This window comes from Protomyctophum bolini (genome assembly GCF_963924005.1).
Source record: "Protomyctophum bolini genome assembly, chromosome: 13".
Classification (NCBI taxonomy): Eukaryota; Metazoa; Chordata; class Actinopteri; order Myctophiformes; family Myctophidae; genus Protomyctophum; species Protomyctophum bolini.
The window spans coordinates 41,718,820-41,742,007 of record NC_137874.1 but is presented as its reverse complement, the minus strand read 5'-3'; the positions used below and the strand labels follow the sequence as shown (position 1 = coordinate 41,742,007).

Sequence of the window (23,188 nt, the reverse complement as noted above, 5' to 3'; positions counted from 1 at the left end):
GTTACTGCATCAACAAACTATACTATAAAAACTGTCAAACATTGGCCAAATTGTAAAATAATATAAGAAAGGGGAAAAAATATGGCAAAATATGAAATGAAAATAGGCGATCCAATAGCTTGTATGCTTTGTGTGGGATTGGGATAGCTATTTTCACAATATTTATTTGTCGAACCAAAATGTAATTCATCAACTCCTACAATTCCAACTGCTTATCAGCAGTTGGCCGATATATCGATATCCGATATAATTAATTGCTGTTATGGCCGATAACCGATATTACCGATGTCGATATGATCTCATTCTGTATTAAAAAACTATAATGATTCTGTCCATTCTGAAACATGCATTCATGTAACAGCCAGAGTATCTGCACTGCAGGCTTATAGGCAAGTCAGATTTAACTTTAATACCTTTTTTATATTTAATATTGTGAGCTTGTAGATCTGTTCAAGCTGTTACTTTAGGCTTGTTTATCAGTAAAGACAGACCGATTAATTAATCGGAATCAAACCGATGCTGATTCATCTAAAAACAACTAGAATCGACTAGTCCGATACGGATGTGTTTGCCGATGAATCTCTCATCACGATAAAATGACACACATTGTTCCTTGCATTGCATCACACAATTCCACAAGGTTTACACATGTTTTTCTTTGTTCCTGCTTTTATAACACGCACCTGAGAGACATACTGCTATTACTCTGGGCTTTAATGATTCTTTGCACTCTCTGACCCCGCAAGCACACTGTCGCGTGCAGACACGTCAGAAGAACCTTCTTCTTCGTGGGGTTTTTAAGTCAGCCGTGGGGGTGGAGCTTCTTTTCCATCCACCAGCTGTCTAAAAACCCCACGAAGAAGAAGAAGGGCTTCAGGTTCTTCTTCTTCTGACGCGTCTGCGCGCGACAGTGTGCCTGTACTGTGAGAAAGCTTTGGTTTTGTTTTTAACATACAAACTAAAGCTGTTTAGTGTGTTTACATTCGGTTACTAAATACTAAAACAACAGTCCCTTCAACTATTATTATTATTATTATTATTATTATTATTATTATTATTGTTATCGTTATCGTTGTTATTATTGTTATTATTGTTATTATTATACCCCAACCCACAGTGTTTTATTTGGGGTGCTACAGTATCAGGATTAATAAAAAGGAAGGAAAAAAATCATAATCTGTTTTCTGATCATAATTTGATTTCTTATTTTTTATTATGATCAAGGAGAAAAGGCTGTGCAATTTACGCTCACATCCCTTGAGTGAGAGAGGGATTCATTCATCTGTACATTCCCACTAGCCTGCGGGTTCCAGCCTGAATCGCTGTGTTCCGTCAATCAGAATTGAAATGTTCAGATTCCCAGTTTCAGGGCGGACACTATAGATCTAACCACAAGGCCACTGTCTGGTCACAGAACGCAACCATTCATAGGATGGAACCCATGAGGCTATACGTTCCCACATGAATATATACAGAGTATACCCCTTTTGGTGTCAGCATTACGTTGTGCTTTAGCTATTGAAAAATAGCAGATCTACAAGCTCGTAGCGCGCCACCGAGTGGTGCGCTACGAGCTTGTAGATCTGCTGTTTTTTTTTTTAAATCGAAGAGCGACTGACATAGAAGACATTTTTAGAATCTGATCTCAGGTCAGAATGGAAAACTGTCCGGATGTATAGAAGACATTTTTAGAATCTGATCTCAGGTCAGAATGGGTTAAGCATTAAGCAACTATAGTCGACTAGTAAATCCACTAATCCACTTTTTTGTTGGTACTAGTTGATAAGAAAAAATAATAATTATATATATTATTTATTTCCCCCCGATTTTGTAGGCCTCAAGATCAGGTAGATTATAGTTATAGACTAGTACACAGTTTTTAAATGTACAAATGTTTATTTTTACTGAGAACGATCTGGCTTCCATTTTCGCATTGCAACTTTTCAGGACTAGAAAGCCTGCGGTTTATATTTGTTAACAGGCCGACGGTAGGCCTCAATGAAGTTGCATGGGATCAGGTCAAAAGGGGCGGGCGGCAGGACACCAGAGATAAAGGAAGGCGCGAAAATCAAGCGCTGGTTACAGAGCAGGGGCGGGTGAGTGTTCAGGACAGCTCACAGTTGAGGAAAGGGTCACCGCGCCGGCTAGTGGCACAGCCTTCCGGTTATGAGGAAAGCTTTCCCAGGTTGTTTACTGGGAGACCCCAGACTGATAAAAGCACACAACAACAGTGGGGTCACGGGGCTTACAATAAGTACACCAGGGCGGAGGAGTTATCTCCCACCTTTCATGTGCAGGAGGCACGTTCTTGCCAGGATGGCAGGGCCCGTAAATCTTCTCCTCCAGCTATGGATGGTTACAATGGAGAAGTCGGGGCAAGGGACCGGGATATGAGAACCGAGCAGAGAGGTCCGGGGCTGCCCCAGGGGAGAAGGGTCGACGGTGTCAGAGTTGAAGCAGGATTCAGGGCAGGACGTGTGAGGGGCCGAGGCGGAGCCAGTGTGAGACCTTACCGCAGGGCTGAGGATTTTTAATAGATCCACAAAGCAGGCCCACAAAGAAGGGATTGTTTTTAGTGATGAATAAACTAAAGTAAATGAGATCTTTAGTATATTTCAGTTAAATGATTGTTTGGTATGGAACCATATTTACTTTTAAGTGCGTATAAAGATGCCTTGGTTTTTTGTTTGAATTTGTTTTGGTTTTGCTGTATTTGAGTCTAGAGATAAGAGGGAAAGATGGAAAGATAACAGGTTGTGTGTGTGTGACAGATCTAGTTGTTAACTGTCCCCCTCTCTGCCCCCCCCCCCCCTTCCCTGACGGTCAGAGGATTAAGGGAAGGGTCCCCTCTCAAGGAAGAGAACAGGATAATTATGTGTTTTTATTTTCATTTATTGTGTCGCTTTTTAGGATATAGTTCGATTAATGGGATAGAAGTATGATGTTCCGTTAAACAAAGTTTTAGCGTAACATACCCACTAAGAGTCTTACTCATGGAACGGTTTATTATTTTGTTTTTGTATTTTAATGTTTTAAAAGTGTGATTACAAAAGAAAAGGGGAAGATTTTTCACCTCCCTGCCAAAAATAAAGAGAAAAGGATAGAGTAGTGAGTTTTTTAATATAGATTGTGCATGCCTTTGGTAGGATTAAGCTTCCAGATGTGCATGTTAAGAGTAGTGTTTAAATGTGTGTACTAAGGGTATCTGAGTCATAATTTTGAAGGAGGGATTAACATTTTGAAGTGTTTGTAATAACAAAGTCATGAAACAGGCCAGGGCCTGATGGTCAAAGAAGATAAGGATTTGGGAGGAGGGTATTTGAGGAAGGAGGCTAGAGGAGAGAGGGACCTTTTTTCCCCCATTGCTAGCAGTGTCCTCAGGAGAGAACAGTCCTCTGTTTTTTGTGCTCCCGGTGAACATTGAATTTTTTCCCTATAGTTTTAGATAAGTTTTTTTTCCAGTCATTTCCTTTTTACCTATTTGATATTCTCTTTTCAACGGATATTTTTCCTATATCCTATAGCTTTTTCTAACTTTTTTTGGTTGTATTTTTGACTATTTTGCCATTTAACCATTTTTCTTTGCTGTAAACCGTATATCTGCAAATTATCTGGAGAAATAAACACATTTTGGATTAACAAACAACTTCCGCTTGCCGTTCATCTATGCTGGTGAGTAATATTGATGTGTTTGTATGAGTGTATGTTTATATGATGTTATGAGGCGGATTTTAATCCCTGCCTCATTTTATGTACTATCTGCTGTTATCTTATCATAGTTGGTATATTTTGGACAGATGCAAAGTGAACAGGTAATCTGAAGAATTACACCGGAATTGTGCAGCAAGCAGTGTCCACGGGCGAGTCACTGGGAACTCTTGCTGTTTTTCCTGTCAAAGAGGTGCTATCCCGCTCTATATGAGAGCCGGTTTGTACCCTCTCAGGACACCTGAACAGTGGTATTTCCTGGGTCCTATTGCCAAGGGCGGTAGGGGCCTGGGATCTGACTGCATCAGAGCGTATACCTGGATTTATCACTATAACCGACAAGGGGTGTGATCGTCGGAAATCGAATCTACAACAGGGAAAGATTTGTTGCGGTGACACGCTCAACTGGTCGACAATATTACCTTGGATTCCCCATCGATGATGTCACTGGTGGACGGGTTTCTGAACTGCCCACTGCCCTCCTATGAGACACAGACTCAGGAGTAGAAAAAAACGTGTGGTATTTTATTATTATGAACGTTTAATAGTGAGGACCAATTATATGAAGATAGGTTGAAAAGTGGTGAAGTGGTCCTTTAATATAGCATAAAAATGTTTTCTGTTGTTCTGTTGTTTATCAACAGTCTGGGGCTCATTCTGTTGTTTATCAACGGTCTGGGGGCTCATTCTGTTGTTTATCAACGGTCTGGGGCTCATTCTGTTGTTTATCAACGGTCTGGGGCTCATTCTGTTGTTTATCAACGGTCTGGGGGCTCATTCTGTTGTTTATCAACGGTCTGGGGGCTCATTCTGTTGTTTATCAACGGTCTGGGGGCTCATTCTGTTGTTTATCAACGGTCTGGGGGCTCATTCTGTTGTTTATCAACGGTCTGGGGGCTCATTCTGTTGTTTATCAACGGTCTGGGGCTCATTCTGTTGTTTATCAACGGTCTGGGGGCTCATTCTGTTGTTTATCAACGGTCTGGGGGCTCATTCTGTTGTTTATCAACGGTCTGGGGGCTCATTCTGTTGTTTATCAACGGTCTGGGGCTCATTCTGTTGTTTATCAACGGTCTGGGGCTCAATCGTAGATAAATATTCTGTGACTGTGACTACCTAAACGTATGGAAAATCGCTGGCAGGGACTGCATTATGTATTAATTTACTCTGGCAGAAAATGAGCTAATTGTCCTTTCTTTTTTTTTGTAATGAAACTCTTCACCAATAGGCGGCAGTGTTCCCACAACAACTATTGCAAGGCAGCGTTGTCTTCTGGGTAGTGTAGTTTATTCTAGCCGCTACACGACGGGGCCAATCACAACACGGCTTCCTTTCCCCCACACACACCAGAGTAAATCTAGTAAGAGAGTGACGACACACTAGCGTTGTCGTAACAACGGAACGCGGAAGTGCTCGTTCTATCTCAATGGGGGATAGATAGTTCCAAACGTTTGGAACTATAGTAGCCCTTAGTAGCTCTACTAGATTCCTCTGCCACACACACACACGCGCACGCGCAACACCATGAGCATGCGCAGTCGTTCACTTTTCTACATTTTTACATTCCATGGGAGCTAAGGTAGTGCTGCTAGCCGGCTATAGCGGCTACAGAGAGGGGCTATAGAGTACTAGTAGTAGTTAGCAGGTGTTAGCATCGAGCCTTTCTCAAACAGCACCGACGTGGCACTAAAATACTCCCCCCGGTGCGTGTGTGAAGAAGTGAATAAGTGAACCGAACAGAACCAACATGGAGATAGTGGCCCTCATCACGCTGACGGTCATCATAGGAGCCCTGGTGGTGCTGGTGGCCAGCACGGTGGTCGCCAGCCGGACCATGAAGGAGACGGACCAGGAGACACAGACACAACACAGCGGCAACGTGACAGCAGCTGACAGTACGGCGACCAAGGGTGAGGATTCATTCAAGACCTGTTTTGGATGAATTGAACAAGGTGGACCCTCTTGTAAACAAAGTGTAATGCTTATATTGGGTCGTCCACTCCACTCACTCACAGTTAACTTAAGTCTTTGTATTGAGTTTGTGCTTGGGATGTACTGTAATTCTGCAGACTGTTGATACATATTTCAATCAATCACTCAATGGATGAATGAATGAATGAATGAATGAATGAATGAATGATGATACCTCCTCCATCATGGGTAGCCTATCATGTATGTATACAGTCCATAGGCTCCGTTCCAGGGGGTCCCCAGCTTAATGATGGTTCTAGGAACCAAATGAATGGACCCTGAGAGAGTAGGCTACACATTGAACCAAATGGAACTTGGACCCTGGTGTCAGAATGAATGATGATACCAGCTGCATCATGGGTATCATTTATTTATTTATTTATACACTCCATATATACTCCGTAGACTCTCTAGTCTAGGGGGTCCTTGAGGGAGTTCCAGGGGGTCCCCACCACCAGCCAAACGGACCCTTAGTTATGGGTCTGTAACTCTGAGGGTGTACAAATGGAACCAGACGGAAAGAACTGAATGAATGAATGAATGAATGATGATGCCATGCACCTCCATGGGTATAATTTATTTATATGTACTCCATAGTTACTACTATACACACTCTATGGCAGTCAGTGGGTTTACAAACTATTTCATGTCAAGACAAGGACCCCCTAATTGACACCAATTAGCCTGTGGACCCCCCCCCCCCCTCCCCCCCATTTGAAAAGATATGCCAGGGACCTTCCCCCATAAGAGAAGATTTTTTACGGCTCTAGCAGAAAGATTCTCAACCCGTTTGATTTCAAGGACCCCCCCAGTTTGACATGCATCAGTCTATAGGGCGGCTGTGGCTCAGGAGGTAGAGCAGGTCGTCCAATGATCCCTGGGTCGGCGGTTCGAATCCCGGCTCCTCCTCCTGTCCTACATGTCAAAGTGTCCTTGGGCAAGACACTGAACCCTATACATTGCCTCCAGTGAGTCGGTTGGTGTGAGATCGCCACCATCGGTGTGTGTGAATGTGGGAAGTGAGGACGCTGGCGTCGACTGTTCGCCGCTTCACCTCCCAATGTAATGACTGAACCGTTGTTAAGCGCTTTGAGCACTTGGAAAAGCAGCTATAAAAATGCAATTCATTATTATGGACCCCCCATTTAATGGCATTGCGGCTATCTCCGAGACCCTAATTTATATTGTAAAATCAATGCTAATAATTTAACTCTGAGAGCTTTAATATACACATGGAACCAAAATGGACCCATTAGAGGGTCCATTTGGTTCCATTTGTACACACGCTGAGTTACAGACCCATATTATGGATCCATTTGGTTCCAAACTATCATTTAGCTGGGGGGACCCCCCATGGAACTCTCTCAAGGACCCCTGGGGGTCCCCGGACCCCACTTTGGGAACCACTGTACACTATGGAGTGTTAACATGGTGTCATTCTGTGACCTGCTTCTTTATATTAACCCATTCTGAACGGGAACCCATTTTAGTGTTAGCATCATGTTATGCTTTAGCTATTGAAAAATAGCAGATCTACAAGCTCATAGCGCGCCACCGAGTGGCGCGCTACGAGCTTGTAGGTCTGCTATTTTTGAAAAATCGAAGAACGACTGACATTTTTAGAATCTGATCTCAGGTCAGAATGGGTTAATCAGAACCAGTGTGTGTGTCCAGTGGAAACCTCGTATGAATCTGATCTCAGGTCAGAATGGGTTAATCAGACCAGTGTGTGTCCAGTGGAAACCTCGTATGAATCTGATCTCAGGTCAGAATGGGTTAAGAACAAGTAATGTGAGGATGTGGTGATACTGCATATGACGGGCGGTGGTGTACTGTACTCCCTGGTATTTATTTTTACACTTCCTCTGACATTATACTTTACTGTATATAGCAGAGCCTCAGATATAGACAGAGTTACGCAAACTGCGTTCACTTCATTTGGGTTTCAGTCCAATGGCGGCTGGCTCTCCTTCATCATAGACTTCTATTGAGCGTTGGGACAACCAACTGGGACCAAGTCCTGGACCGGAAGTATAGGCAGAAATATGCACTGGACTCAGGCCAGGCAACAGCCCAGCTTTAATGATCTTAAATCCCTTTATTTTAGATTGTTTTGTAGTAATAGTACAACGTAAACATTGAAGAGACTTTAAGTTGTTACTGTACAATACTTTAAAACAGTTGTCATGTTGCACAACATGCTTAAAATAGCTCTTATTTGCGCCGCCCCTCGTTGAAAACAATGCATTTCCAACTCCAGTTTGGCTCAGTTCAGGCTGCATGAACAGCGCTCGGTTTCTGCCCCCTATGGTAACTCTTCTATTAGATGGCTCTGGGTTTCTGCCCCCTCAATGTCCTAACTCTTCTATTAGATGGTTTTGCTGTATACCAGTTTACGCTGGTGGTAACTGGTGTCCTGTTGCACTGGTTCTCAACCTCTGAGAATGTTCTAACTAACTAACTAACTATGCCCCCAAATAATCCCTCAAGAGTCCCTCTTGATCTGCACTATGATTATGTGAGTGTAGTTTGGATAACAAACGTGTGATTTCAAACGTGGCTGTGTGCATGCATGGGTCCATGTTAGGTTTCATTCCTGAGGCGTGAACTTGAATGTGTGCAAACTGCATATTCTTCAACTGTTGTCAGTTTCACGATGGGCATCGCTGCATAATTGATGGTGTGTGTGATGGGTGTCTTCATGTCATGGGTGTGTGTGATGGGTGTCATGTCATCATGGGTGCCAGCTGGGCTGCTGCTGGTCAGCTGACATGCGCTCCATTGTCTGAGGAGGAGCCGGTAAGTGTTGTGTGTCGTGAAATGTCACGTCCGGTCAAATGTTGTAAAACGGGGGTCTTCAACGGGCGGGGGGGGTCCTCAGCAGTGTTGTTTTCGTCGACTAAAACTAAGACGAAAAATGACAAACTAAATGGAAACTACATGAAAACTAAGCTATGATGACTACATTTAAGACTAAATATACTGACAATTTCGTCAACAAATACAAACTAGACTAAATGTTAGGAAGGGACTAGTGGACAAGAGATCCAGTATAAGTAATTTTACACTCGGTCGCATGCTGAAAATAGCCGATCTACAAGCTCACACCACGTCGCGCTGCGACACGTTGTGAGCTTGTAGATCTGCTTTTGTCATTTAGCTGACCGCTTTTGTCATTCAGCTGACCGTCAGTCGACAGCAGTGTTCCATGGCTCTGTATTGTGGATTACTTGCACTTGTATCCATCAGAGACATTCTAGGGCTAGCCTTGGCCTGAACAATGTTGAAGACCCCTGGTGTAAACAAAGGAAGTTAAGAACTAATACATTTGAAACTTTGGAGCATGTGCATTACATTCACACACATTCACACACACATTCACACACCGATGGTGGAGGAAACCATGCAAGGCACCAACCTGCACATCGGGAGCAATTAGGGGTTCAGAGCCTTGCTCAATGACCCTTCGACACTAAGGCCCAATCCCAATTGCCTCCCTCAAGCCCTGAGCCCTGGACCCTCATTGACTTTAATGACGTCAGCTGTAAGTGCTTGAGGGTGAGAGGCTGCAAAGGGCTCCACATTGTTGTGAAAGAAATGGGACAGCACTTTGAAGATGAGTCCGCCATGCATGAGTCCATGACACTTTGCATCACTTTATAAAACCTGTCCTTATTCACAGCCAGTGCCTACACCTACATGCTTGGCCTATTTATACATGTCTATCATTTCTATTTTAGTATTTAAGCTGATCGTTTTATTATTAGTTTCATAAATACACTTTCCTGTGTGATATGGGTTGTAATATTCATATATAATAATATTCATTATACATTTCATTTCCATATTCTTTTACTTTGCTCATTAGTCATTTCTTATTATTGTTATTAAATATATAGCCTATATCCATCCATTCCGTCTCCTTTTGAGAACAGTGAGAAAGCAATATTGTGTTTGTTGACATTCTAATCGCGATACATAACTAATTTGCATATTTAAATGATTGACGTTTGGAGGATCCCCCTCATTCCCCTGGTAACGCTATGAACTGTGGGTAATTTATTTGCTAAAGTCAGCATCGACGCTGACTTTGGCAAAGGGCACATAAAGGGGCGGGGCTGAGCCCTCACTGACTTACCCATTTCAAATGGGACGTCCCTCAAGCCCTCACAGACTTCACATGAACGCGCAGCTAAGTCAGTGAGGGCTCATTGAGTCAGCAGGGGAGTGGATTGGGATTGGGCCTAACTCTGGGGGAGCCCACAGGGATCGAACTGGGAACCCGTCCGGCCACTCTATCCCTGAGCCGACAGCCGCTCCGCTCCGTGTTTTCTCCCGTGTCACACTGACACAACCTACTGTACTTACTGCTGCCAGGCATCGTTTGTTTGTTTACCGGCATGTTGTTGTGTTTTCCCTTTACAGCTGAAGACGGCGTCACCAAGTCCCCCGCCTCCAAGAAAGGGAAACAGGAAAAGCAGAGGCCGCGTAAAGAAAGAGCCCAGCAACACACCTTCAGCCACCCGCTGCTGGCCGCAGCCTTGAAGGTAACACACCGTTAGCCTCCCGCTGATCGCCGCAGCCTTGAAGGTAACACACCGTTAGCCTCCCGCTGCTCGCCGCAGCCTTGAAGGTAACACACCGTTAGCCTCCCGCTGCTCGCCGCAGCCTTGAAGGTAACACACCTTTAGCCTCCCGCTGTTAGCCGCAGCCTTGAAGGTAACACACCGTTAGCCTCCCGCTGCTCGCCGCAGCCTTGAAGGTAACACACCGTTAGCCTCCCGCTGCTCGCCGCAGCCTTGAAGGTAACACACCGTTAGCCTCCCGCTGCTCGCCGCAGCCTTGAAGGTAACACACCGTTAGCCTCCCGCTGCTCGCCGCAGCCTTGAAGGTAACACACCTTTAGCCTCCCGCTGTACTGTTGGCTGCAGCCTTGAAGGTAGTCCTGAGGAATACAACATTGCACCTTGACTATGGATGCACCGAAAGGGAAATTATTGGCCGAAACCGAATATAAGAAACAAATAGCCGATTACCGAATATCCGAATGATTAATATTATATATCTTTTTTCCTACCATTGCCGTCATGGCCGTACCTTTAAAGCTACCTGATTTATGGCAAAATAAAGGTTTATGGCAAAAACACTATTATGGGTCCATAAAACATTTATTCAGCTCTTTTGAATGCATTCATTGCGTACACTATTCGGTGATATATTTTCGGCCTGTTCGGGCCGAAACCGAAAATAGGCCGAAAATGTATTTTTTTTTAGCCATTTTCTGCCGAATATTTTCTTCAGCCGAATATTCGGTGCATCACTATAGCCTTGACCTTTATTACAGAATAGAAGAAACCCTTATCGAACTATGCTGATGCTGTGTTCACACTGTCTATGATAAAAGCGCTGCGTGCATGCGTGCGTGCATGTGTGTGTGGCGTGCGACCGTGCATGTGTGTGTGTGTTACATTTCAATAGATGTGCTGTTTTCGGTTATTATTTTAAACATTTTGTACGGGTCAAACTCGCATTATATTTCATTCATACTTTTTTGTATAAATTAAGCAATGGTTAATGAAGCCTCATTCTGTGACCCCATAACAATTAACACAATATGTAAGAAACATTATGATTTAGTAATATTGTTCCTGCTGCTGTTCTTCTAACCGGGTGAAGAAGTCACATTTTGCCACATATTTGTGTTCATTATTGTTTAGGAATCCGCACTAGTGTGTCTGCCATTTTTGAGAAATCGTGACAATATTATGCCTCAAATATTATTACAGAGTGAACATTTTAACTCAAATCTTTGCTTCTGGAGGAGGGTCCCTGGAACAATATATTTTCAGATGGGGGGAGGGACGGAGGCATATTACATAATTATAATTTCTTGGGGTCCTTGACATGAAATATTGAGCACCACTGATACAGAAACATAAGGTTTTTCAGAAAACTGTCAGGCCTAAATGGGTTAATCCTGGGCTCCCCAATACATTTTCCTCAAGGGCCATATTTTGACTAAGGTACCAGGCTGGGGGCCGAGTCGGCACGCGCGAGGTCGAGGTCTTGCCCAGAAAATACATTTTCATTTACATTTCATTTGAAAAGGACCCCCAGTTTGACATGCAGAGGCTACTGACCCCTATTCCATTTTTATTTTTGTGGCTCCGCGGCCCACAGATGTCCCGCGGGCCGCTAATTGGGGAACCCTGGGTTAATGTGTGTGTGTGTGTGTGTGTGTGTGTGTGTGTGTGTGTGTGTGTGTGTGTGTGTGTGTGTGTGTGTGTGTGTGTGTGTGTGTGTGTGTGTGTGTGTGTGTGTGTGTGTGTGTGTGTGTGTGTGTGTGTGTGTGTGTGTGTGTGTGTGTGTGTGTGTGTGTGTTTGTTTCCTAGGGCCACAGTGGTAACGTGACGTGCCTGGACTTCAGCAGCAACGGGAAGTATCTGGCCACGTGTTCTGACGACCGCACGATACGGATCTGGAGCACCAAGGACTTCCTGGACCGAGAACACAAGTGTCTCCGGGCCAACGTGGAGCTGGACCACGCCACCATGGTCCGCTTCAGCCCCGACTCAAGGTTCTCCTCCTCCTCGTCCTCGCCAACACGCCTACAACCATTTTACGCACCTTTTATAGTTCTACTCGACGTGCCAATGACAACAAACACTAGCTAGCATGGTTTACAAAAGTATAGAGAGTCTGTTTGTGCGTGACATCATGATCATACCCGGAGGTTATGCGGGAACGCCTACTGAGTGGCATATTACAATGTAGGCATTTAGCAGACGCTCTTAGTCCATTCTGACCTGAGATCAGATTCTAAAAACGTCTTCTACATCCTGACAGTTTTCTGAAAAAGCCATGTTTACTATGTCAGTCGTTCTTTGATTTTTCAAAAATGGCAGACCTACAAGCTCGTAGCGCGCCACCGAGTGGCGCGCTACGAGCTTGTAGATCTGCTATTTTTCAATAGCTAAAGCATAACATAGTGCTAACACCAAAAGGGGTTCCCGCCCAGAATGGATTAATCCAGAGTGATTTACAATAAGAAACAAAACAAAAACATGGCAATACATCACATACATAAAAAGTAGTTATCATGAAACATGTGTAAGCTAAGGACGTAACAGTGGAATATCTATATAATGAAACTATACATATATACAGTACTCTAAAGTGCTATATGAGCAAGTCTGTATAAGTCTGTATAAAATGCTATCTAAGTCTATATAAAGTTCTATCTAAGGGCTAGGGTAAGTTATCTCTATTCAAGGTTAACCCAACTCCACACATAGTTATGTATAAAGTAAACTCGATTCACACATTGGAGATAATGTGTTTGGCCCATTATGTCACACTGAACTCACAACACACACACACACACACACACACAACCAAAGACAAGAGATAACGAGGCTTTTTTCCCCCTGTGGAGCCTTGAATGTTGGCTGTGCGTCGCATTGCTTCACAGAGTGAACAATCCAAAAGCAAAGTAGAGAATATTTGCATTGAGGAAAACGGGTCCCAAGATTAACGGCGACAAAACCGTATCATTAATGTGTTTATATATATATATACCGGCAGCAGCTTTCAGAGTTTAATGTTTTATCCAGTACACAAATCTTCATAATTATGTGACCAGATTTGACTGGTCGCACACATTCAAGGTTTTCACCAGAGGAGAAACACTTTTTTTTTAAATTTTTTTTTATGATTTAATGGCACAGGCAGACTCTTCACATACTAGAGCATGTCTGAAATAAGTGTCAGAGCTGAAATCGACATGTAAATATGAAATAAATGCTCAAACTAGGTGTAATGTTAGAGACCACAGAAGTTAACCTTTCAGGGCTGTTTTCTCAACTCGCTGTTTCTCTGCAAGACATTACTCTATAAGCCACATCTCCAAAACTGGGGTGGGTCAAACTGAACAACCAATATGTCAATTTGAAGCTATATGATTCCCTGCTTTCATATGACATGAAAAAAAAAAAATCAAAAAAATCCAATGGCAGTCCCTCAGTCAAATGTAGTCACATATAACTCTAGTAGACCCACACAGTGACACATCAGATTAACCCAATTTAGGCATTTGGTGTTAGCATTACGTTATGCTTTAGCTATTTAAAAATAGCAGATCTACAAGCTCATAGCGCGCCACCGAGTGGCGCGCTACGAGCTTGTAGGTCTGCTATTTTTGAAAAATCGGAAGAGCGACTTGACATAGAAGACATTTTTAGAATCTGATCTCGGGTCAGAATGGAAAACTGTCAGGATGTAGAATACATTTTTTTAATCTGACCCCAGGTCAGAATGGGTTAAAACAGATGCTACTCTAGTTACAGTTGGGTCACCACCAGTGACTGACTGACTGACCAACAGCAAAATGCGATAATTTTTCACCTAGTTTCGGTCACTCCTGGGTTTATCTTGCGGTTACTGATGATGGCTCTCCTTATCTCTGGACGCAGGGCCTTCATTACGTGGCTGGCCAACGCCGACACCATTCGAGTCTTCAAGATGGTGAAGAAGGACGATTCCTTCTCCTTCAGAGCTGCTCCCGACGACTTCCCCCTGAAGCACAAGGCGCCCATCCTCAACATCGGCATCGCTGAAACGGGTACGGAATAATCTACCGAAGGAGAGAGTCCAGTTTGAGTCTATAGGCCTAACGTCTGAAAGAAGGGGAAAGGAACTGGTTGGAATAACGTGTTCCTTCCACGCGCTATACGTCCAACCAGGGAAACTCCCCCCCTGTCAGGTTGTAAAGGAGCAACTTGGACACTCAGGCATGAAGGAAGCATGAGTTCAAGTCCGTTGCTCTCCCCTTGTCCCCCATATATGGGGACTAGGTTGGTCTCCCCTTGTCCCCCATATATGGGGACTAGGTTGGTCTCCCCTTGTCCCCCATATATGGGGACTAGGTTGGTCTCCCCTTGTCCCCCATATATGGGGACTAGGTTGGTGGAGGGTGTGTAGAGCCCAGGATCACATTAGATGATTGACACAGGGGTGAAAAATGGGTTACAAAATTGTGGGATAAAAAAATTTAAAAGTGAAAGAATATATATTCAAAGATTTGTTGCCGCATTTTTACGATTTTTTTCAAAAAATAGCAGACCTACAAGCTCGTAGCGCGCCACTCGGTGGCGCGCTACGAGCTTGTAGATCTGCTATTTTTCAATAGCTAAAGTATAACATGATGCTCCTTGTGAGTCCTTGTGAGATTATTTGACATTTGACAGTAACCCATTCAGGACGGGAACCCCTTTTGGTATTTTACGTGTTCTGTTATACTTTAGCTGTTGGAAAAATGGCAGATCTACAAGCTCATAGCGCGGCACTCAAGCTTGTAGATCTGCTATTCTTTAAAGGGAAAGTGTCGCAAATCTTCGAATATATATTCATTCAGAGGGAATGTTTTTAACTCAAATCTTTGCTTCTGGGGGGGGGGGGGGGGTTTCCTGGAACAACATATTTTCAGATGGGGGTCACAGATAATTCTGGGAGTCCTTGACATGAAAAGGTTGAGCGCCACTGACATAAAAACATTGTTTTTTTTCCCAGAAAACTGTCAGGATTTAGAAGCCTTTTTTTCTTTTTTACACAAATTTAGAATTCATGTTTTTTAACTCAAATCTTTGCCTCCGGTGAGGTCCCTGGAACAACATATTTTCAGATGGGGGGCCGCAGGCATATTACATATAATTGTTGGGGTCCATGACATAAAAAAATACATTTTAAAAAGACGTCAGGCGTAAATGGGTTAATAATTGAAATGGCTGTAAACCGTTTGTCTCCTGTCCCTCAGGCAAGTTCATCATGAGCGCCTCCACTGACACAACCATCTACATCTGGGACCTTAAAGGAGATGTTCTGGCCACCATCAACACCAACCAGATGAACAACTCCTACGCTGCCATCTCCCCATGTGGAAGGTCTGTTCGCTGTGTTTCAGCATATAATAATATATTACTGTAATACGCTGCTATGTCCCCATGTGGAAGGTCTGTTCGCTGTGCTGCAGCATGTAATATATTACCTTAATACGCTACTATCTCCCCATGTGGAAGGTCTGTTCGCTGTGCTGCAGCATGTAATATATTACCTTAATACGCTACTATCTCCCCATGTGGAAGGTCTGTTCGCTGTGCTGCAGCATGTAATAATATATTACTGTAATACGCTGCTATCTCCCCATGTGGAAGGTCTGTTCGCTGTGCTGCAGCATGTAATAATATATTACTGTAATACGCTGCTATGTCCCCATGTGGAAGGTCTGTTCGCTGTGCTTCAGCATATAATAATATATTACTGTAATACGCTGCCATCTCCCCATGTGGAAGGTCTGTTCGCTGTGCTGCAGCATGTAATATATTACTGTAATACGCTACTATCTCCCCATGTGGAAGGTCTGTTCGCTGTGCTGCAGCATGTAATATATTACTTTAATACGCTGCTATCTCCCCATGTGGAAGGTCTGTTCGCTGTGCTTCAGCATATAGAGCGTCGCAGTCCCGCCCCCTTTCATGACGACGCTAGGCCCAAGGAAGCTCTGAGAAGGAAGTGAAGTGGTCACGTGACTGGGTGCAATGAATACATGGCAGTGAATGGAGCCGGCTGGACCAGCTCATAACAAACATTATTCATGAACAATTGAGACCTAATCACTTCTGGAAAATAATAGAAGAGACATATCACAGGTTGTTTTCTAATCACTTACTTTTCGTTGTGCACAGAGTGCACAGTATATAATTTTATCCGAGGATCTAAACAGCAGCAGGTATCGTTTCTGGCTCCGAAGTATCGCGGTATTTGGCTGCCAGACAGGAAACGGTGGGAAGTCTCGCGATACTTGGTGCGTTCAGAAATGTACTTTGTACTTTATGGTATCTCTATTTTTATAGAGATACCATACCTCTATAAAAATTACAGTGTACACATCGAATAACAACACAGCAGACAATAATGTGTTACATGTCTTCTGTTATTTTCCAGAAGTGATTACTTTACAAAAGGTCTCAATTGTTCATGAATAATGTTTGTTCATGAGCTGGTCACTGAGCTCTCATTGACTCCAGTGTTCATGAGCTGGTCACTGAGCTCTCATTGACTCCAGTGTTCATGAGCTGGTCACTGAGCTCTCATTGACTCCAGTGTTCATGAGCTGGTCACTGAGCTCTCATTGACTCCAGTGTTCATGAGCTGGTCACTGAGCTCTCATTGACTCCAGTGTTCATGAGCTGGTCACTGAGCTCTCATTGACTCCAGTGTTCATGAGCTGGTCACTGAGCTCTCATTGACTCCAGTGTTCATGAGCTGGTCACTGAGCTCTCATTGACTCCAGTGCATTCTGCCAAACTTCCGGGTAGTTTGGCTCCCATGAAAGTGTCCATGAAAGTGTCATGGCGCAGCCCAGTCACGTGACCACTTCACTTCCTTCTCAGAGCTTCCTTGGCCAGTCCCCGGAAATGAATCCCAATGCATTTTTCCTCATAGACGTTTCAAAAAGTATTTTTTTAAAGACCTTTTTAAGCGTCGTACGAAGCCAACTCGAGTTGTGACAAATCATGACAATAACAAACACAATATTTTGGACGAAACGAATAATTACAAAGAAGAAAAACAACAAAAAAAGTGTTCTACTTTCTAATTCTGTGTTTGGCCCAAAACATTGTGCTTATTGCCATGATTATTCACGACAAGAGTTGGCTTTGTCCGCGACGTAAACGTCTTTAAATAAATACTTTTTGAAAAGTCTATGAGGAAAATTAACGTGGATTTTAACGTTACATTTTTTTGGGGGGGGGGGGTTATATACTGTTGTTGCTGAATCATGATACTAGTAAAAAGCACAAAATGGTGGTATGAATGCTCATCTAGACTGAGTGGCAAAACATTGAGCAGCATGTTGGAGTGTTGGAGTTTGGAAGCGCTCGTTGTAAATCACTCAACCGTCCTGCCGTACCACCTGTTTCTAAATGTCACATAATGCAGGAGGCAGCAAAATGTTGTGTTATTGAAAACAAGCACTTCCAAACTCTGACACTTAGACACATAATCAAATGCAGGGCATTTCTTGACAGAAAGTAGCTCATAACGTTTCTATGGTGGATTTTTATGAAACAAAAACTTTGCAGATAGAAAGAGGATAATTCAAGCTTTTCGTACAGCTGCAATGTTGGTGAGTTTAACATTGTTTAATGCAATCAGACAGGACTTTTCTGTTTGGATGAAAGTAGTTTTTTGCCACTCAGTGGGCGTTCCCGCATAACTTCCAGGTACGATGATGTCACGCGCATAGCCTCTATTGATAGGAATTTGAAGGTAGTAACTTTTGATATTATGCACAATATAGTACCATTGGGGACACTGTATAGTGACTGTACCCAACATAAGAACAGTAAACAGGAGCCCATCAGCTCTGTGTCAGTGATGGAAGCTATTGATATGATATAGCACTTTGTGTAGGGCCGGGACTTTAACGCGTTAATCGAGATTAATTAACTACAGATAAATTAATCGCACCTTTTTGTTTCCCCCATAATAAAGTTGTTTTTATTTGTTTTCTCATGCCCAGCCATGTAAAGCACATTTGAGTATTCATAGACACACTGAAGACACTTTATATAGGCACTTTATATATCACCTGCCTATATATCACTGTTGGGATAAAACGCATCTTTCTATGGAGTTGTGTGCACTGGAAATATTAAAAAGTCCCCCCATTCTGTGTTGCCTGGAGAACTGGAGGTCTGAAAAAAAACAGTAACATTATGAAGTACATTTTTGTGATGTCACTGAGATGTACTTCATAATGTTTTTTTCAGACCTCCAGTTCTAGGCAACACAGAATGGGGGGAGGGGGGGGGGACTTTCTTATTATATCCACACAAAAACTCTAAGGTATATTAATGACAGTAAAATGTTGACAATGAGTGGAATCCTGTATAGTCACTATTCACTGGGATACCAAAAACATTTGAAAAAAAAAGGTTTCTCACTGTTCTCGGGTTAAATATTGATATGCGATTAAAATGCGATTAATCGAGATTAATTAACTACAAAGCCTCTGATTAATTAGATTTCTTTTTTTAATCGAGTCCCAGCTCTAGTAGTTTATTGTCAGTTCACACTGAAAAAAGTCTTGCGACCCAGCAGCCAAGTAAACAGAACACATATACACACATTTGACATAACACAAAGAACAAGACAATTTACATACATAAAGACATGAAGACAAGAGCAATATCCACCGCTTAGATTACCCCATGGCTACTACAACTCCTGATTAAGCCTCAAGGTCGACTGGTGGACAAAGGACCTCTTTAGTCTGACCTTATTGTATGCTGGTACACCATATCTCCTTCCTGAAGGCAGCAACCTATATTCTCCATACAACACATGCTTAGTATTAGAGGTGATATTCCTTGCGTTTGACCAGATGAAGAGCCTTGGCTCGAAACGTTGTCAATAAAAGTTATTTTCTGGAGCATACGAGTGTGCAGGTTCCCTTCTCTTTTCAGATATTCCTTGCTAACCTTAGGATACTGTTATCATACGTGCATGTATAAAGTTTCTGAAGTGGTTTGAACAAATGTTCAAAGATTGCGTGGTCGCTGTTTGGTGCTTCATCAGCTCTGTGTCAGTGATTGAAGCTCCTGTCTGTGTCTCTGTTTGGTGCTTCATCAGCTCTGTGTCAGTGATTGAAGCTATCATCTGTGTCTCTGTTTGGGTCGTCCTCAGCTCTGTGTCAGTGATTGAAGCTCCTGTCTGTGTCTCTGTTTGGTGCTTCATCAGCTCTGTGTCAGTGATTGAAGCTATCATCTGTGTCTCTGTTTGGGTCGTCCTCAGCTCTGTGTCAGTGATTGAAGCTCTTGTCTGTGTCTCTGTTTGGTGCGTCCTCAGCTCTGTGTCAGTGATTGAAGCTATCATCTGTGTCTCTGTTTGGGTCGTCCTCAGGTTCGTGGCGTCCTGTGGCTTCACCCCCGACGTGAAGGTGTGGGAGGTGTGCTTCGGGAAGAGCGGCGAGTTCAAAGAGGTGACGAGAGCCTTCGACCTGAAGGGCCACCAGGCCGGAGTCCACAGCTTCGCCTTCTCCAACGACTCACACAGGTAGGGCCCGGTCCACTAGGTACGGTCCGGTCCACAGCTTCGCCTTGTGTGTGTGTGTGTGTGTGTGTGTGTGTGTGTGTGTGTGTGAGAGTCCGAGTATGTCTGAGTATACACAATAAGGCTACATTACGTTAGAATCAATTGAAGAGGGTTGCTTCAAGAGGCTGGCCCTCAATCTATGTTTAAAGTTACAGAGTGAAGATGAGGAGTTGGCAATAATAAGTACGTGTTAATTCCAGAGTAAAGAACCTCTGACTTTAATGGAGAACTGGCTAAGAGTGGTACGGCTGAAGGGAGGATGAAGATTGTCAGATTGTCTAGTATTATAATCATGAACTTGAGCTTTCCATTGCCCCTCCCTCCCCCTCCCAGAATGGCCACCATCTCCAAGGACGGGACGTGGAAGCTGTGGAACACGGACGTGGAGTACAAGAAGCAGCAGGACCCCTACGTGCTCACCACGGCGCCCTGCGCCTCCGCGGAGGGCAGCCGGGTGGCGCTGTCGCCCGACGGCCGCGTGGTGGCCGTGAGCCGCGGCCGCGGCGTCGACCTGTACGACGGCGCCACGGGCCGCCTGGAGGAGGCGCTAACGGGCGTGCACGCCGCCGAGGAGGTCGCCGACATGGCCTTCGACACCACGGGCCGCTTCCTGGCGGTCACGGGCGACCGCGCCGTGCGGCTGCTGCACAACGCGCCGGGCTACCGCGCGTGCATCCGGGACATGCAGGACATGCTGCGGAAGGCGGCGGCGCAGGGGAACGAGGGGCTGAAGGAGAGGCTGCGCAGGCAGGTGGAAGACGCGCAGAACGCACTGGACGCCGTGCTGACGGCGGCTGGAGCCGCCGGCGTGGACGACCAGTGTTAACCCGTTCTGACCTGAGATCAGATTCATTATACGAGGTTTCCACTGGACATACACTACTGGTCTGATGAACCCATTCTGACCTGAGATCAGATTCATTATACGAGGTTTCCACTGGGACACACACTGGGTCTGATTAACCCCTTCTGACCTGAGATCAGATTCATTATACGAGGTTTCCACTGGACAAACACTATTGGTCTGATGAACCCCTTCTGACCTGAGATCAGATTCATTATACGAGGTTTCCACTGGGACACACACTGGGTCTGATTAACCCCTTCTGACCTGAGATCAGATTCTAAAAAAAATTCAGTCGTTATCTTCGATTTTTTTCAAAAATAGCAGATCTACAAGCTTGTAGCGCGCCACTCGGTGGCGCGCTATGAGCTTGTAGATCTGCTATTTTTTCAATAGCTAAAGCATAACATGATGCTAACACCAAAATGGGTTAAACTATTCATAGTCTGGTTTTTCGGTGGTGAGGTGACCACCGCTCCGGTGGTGAGGTGACCACCGCTCCGGTGGTGAGGTGACCACCGCTCCGGTGGTGAGGTGACCGGTGACCACCGGAGCTGAAATAATGGTTGGTTTGCTCTTCACCGCGGCTCAGTGACGTCATCTTGTAGTTCGGTGGTCACCTCAGTGACGTCATGTTGTAGTTCGGTGGTCACCTCAGTGACGTCATGTTGTAGTTCGGTGGTCACCTCAGTGACGTCATGTTGTAGTTCGGTGGTCACCTCAGTGACGTCATCTTGTAGTTCGGTGGTCACCTCAGTGACGTCATGTTGTAGTTCGGTGGTCACCTCAGTGACGTCATGTTGTAGTTCGGTGGTCACCTCACCACCGATAAATCCAGACTATGTATGAGCCTTAAGAGTATATATTAATAGAGACACCAAGCTCGTAGCGCGCCACTCCGAGTGCCGCGCTACGAGCTTGTAGGTCTGCTGTTTTCTGGAGCCACAGTCGCTTTAACACGTTGGTTCTGGAACATTTGAATTAGGACTTTACGCCCCGGTCAGGGCTTAACGCTTCTCAGTCCTTTACGCCCCGGTCAGGGCTTAACGCTTCTCAGTCCTTTACGCCCAGGTCAGGGCTTAACGCTTCTCAGTCCTTTACGCCCCGGTCAGGGCTTAACGCTTCTCAGTCCTTTACGCCCCGGGTCAGGGCTTAACGCTTCTCAGTCCTGAGGATTTCATTTCGTATACGTATGGGTCATCTAATGAGATCAGTGACAGTTTTCTGAAAAAAGCTATGTTTCTATGTCGGTCGGTCGTTCTTCGATTTTTCAAAAAAACAGCAGACCCTACAAGCTCGTAGCGCGGCACGCTACGAGCTTGTAGATCTGCTATTTTTCAATAGCTAAAGCATAGCATAATTTTAACAACAAAAGGGGTTCCCTCCCAGAATGGGTTAAAAGCCCTGCAAGCCCCCCCCACAGCTCTGAGAGTGTACCAAATGGAACCAAATGCATGGATTAAAATTCTCGGTCGACCACGGCGAGTCATTTGATGTCCATAGAAGCCCAGCGTGTCTTCTGTGAAAGCATGTTGTTGCTTAGAGAAAACAGCCGATCTACAAGCTCTCATTGCGACGCATTGAGAGCTTTGAGATCTAGGCTATTTTCGGTTTAATTATTATTTTTAAGATTGTAGCATTTGAAGTGGTCAAACTAGTAATCTTCAGAAGCGTCTTCCATAAAATCTTAATTTTCTATTTCACATAAAAAGCAAATCAATTTGCCATTTCGTCACCTCGTTGGCAGTATGTATTGTAGAATAGCAGGAACAGTCATTTTACATGTTGTGTAAAAGATTTGACACAGCGGCTGGTCATAGTTGTCGGCCCCAACGGCATCGCCATCTAATAATAATACAACTGTATTTGTATAATAATAATAATAATCTTTATTTGTATAGCACCTTTCATGACAATTTAAAGTAAAATTAGAGAAAATACACAATAGAGAAAAAAGCAAATAAAACAACATTAAAATAATACAGTGAGGTTACATGAATAACAACAAGGATTTTAAACGCTCGACTAAAAGCAAGAGTGTAGTTGAGCCGTGCTTTAAAGATGTCTACAGAGGCTGCCTGTCGAAGGTACAGTGGGAGTTTGTTAAACTACAGAGGCTGCCTGTCGAAGGTACAGTGGGAGTTTGTTAAACTACAGAGGCTGCCTGTCGAAGGTACAGTGGGAGTTTGTTAAACTACAGAGGCTGCCTGTCGAAGGTACAGTGGGAGTTTGTTAAACTACAGAGGCTGCCTGTCGAAGGTACAGTGGGAGTTTGTTAAACTACAGAGGCTGCCTGTCGAAGGTACAGTGGGAGTTTGTTAAACTACAGAGGCTGCCTGTCGAAGGTACAGTGGGAGTTTGTTAAACTACAGAGGCTGCCTGTCGAAGGTACAGTGGGAGTTTGTTAAACTACAGAGGCTGCCTGTCAAAGGTATAGTGGGAGTTTGTTAAACTACAGAGGCTGCCTGTCGAAGGCATAGTGGGAGTTTGTTAAACTACAGAGGCTGCCTG

General features: G+C 44.2%; 1 protein-coding gene across 1 annotated transcript; it reads left to right on the top strand.

Annotated features, from left to right (window-relative positions):
* Positions 1–5,287: 5,287 nt before the first annotated feature.
* On the top strand, positions 5,288–20,845 carry tbl2 (transducin beta like 2). Its single transcript, XM_080780115.1, has 7 exons — positions 5,288–5,618; positions 10,105–10,226; positions 12,072–12,256; positions 14,151–14,299; positions 15,491–15,617; positions 19,642–19,794; positions 20,167–20,845. The coding sequence occupies exons 1-7, from the start codon at positions 5,456–5,458 to the stop codon at positions 20,657–20,659; spliced, it is 1,392 nt and encodes a 463-aa protein (XP_080636241.1). The 5' UTR covers positions 5,288–5,455; the 3' UTR covers positions 20,660–20,845.
* Positions 20,846–23,188: the final 2,343 nt, after the last annotated feature.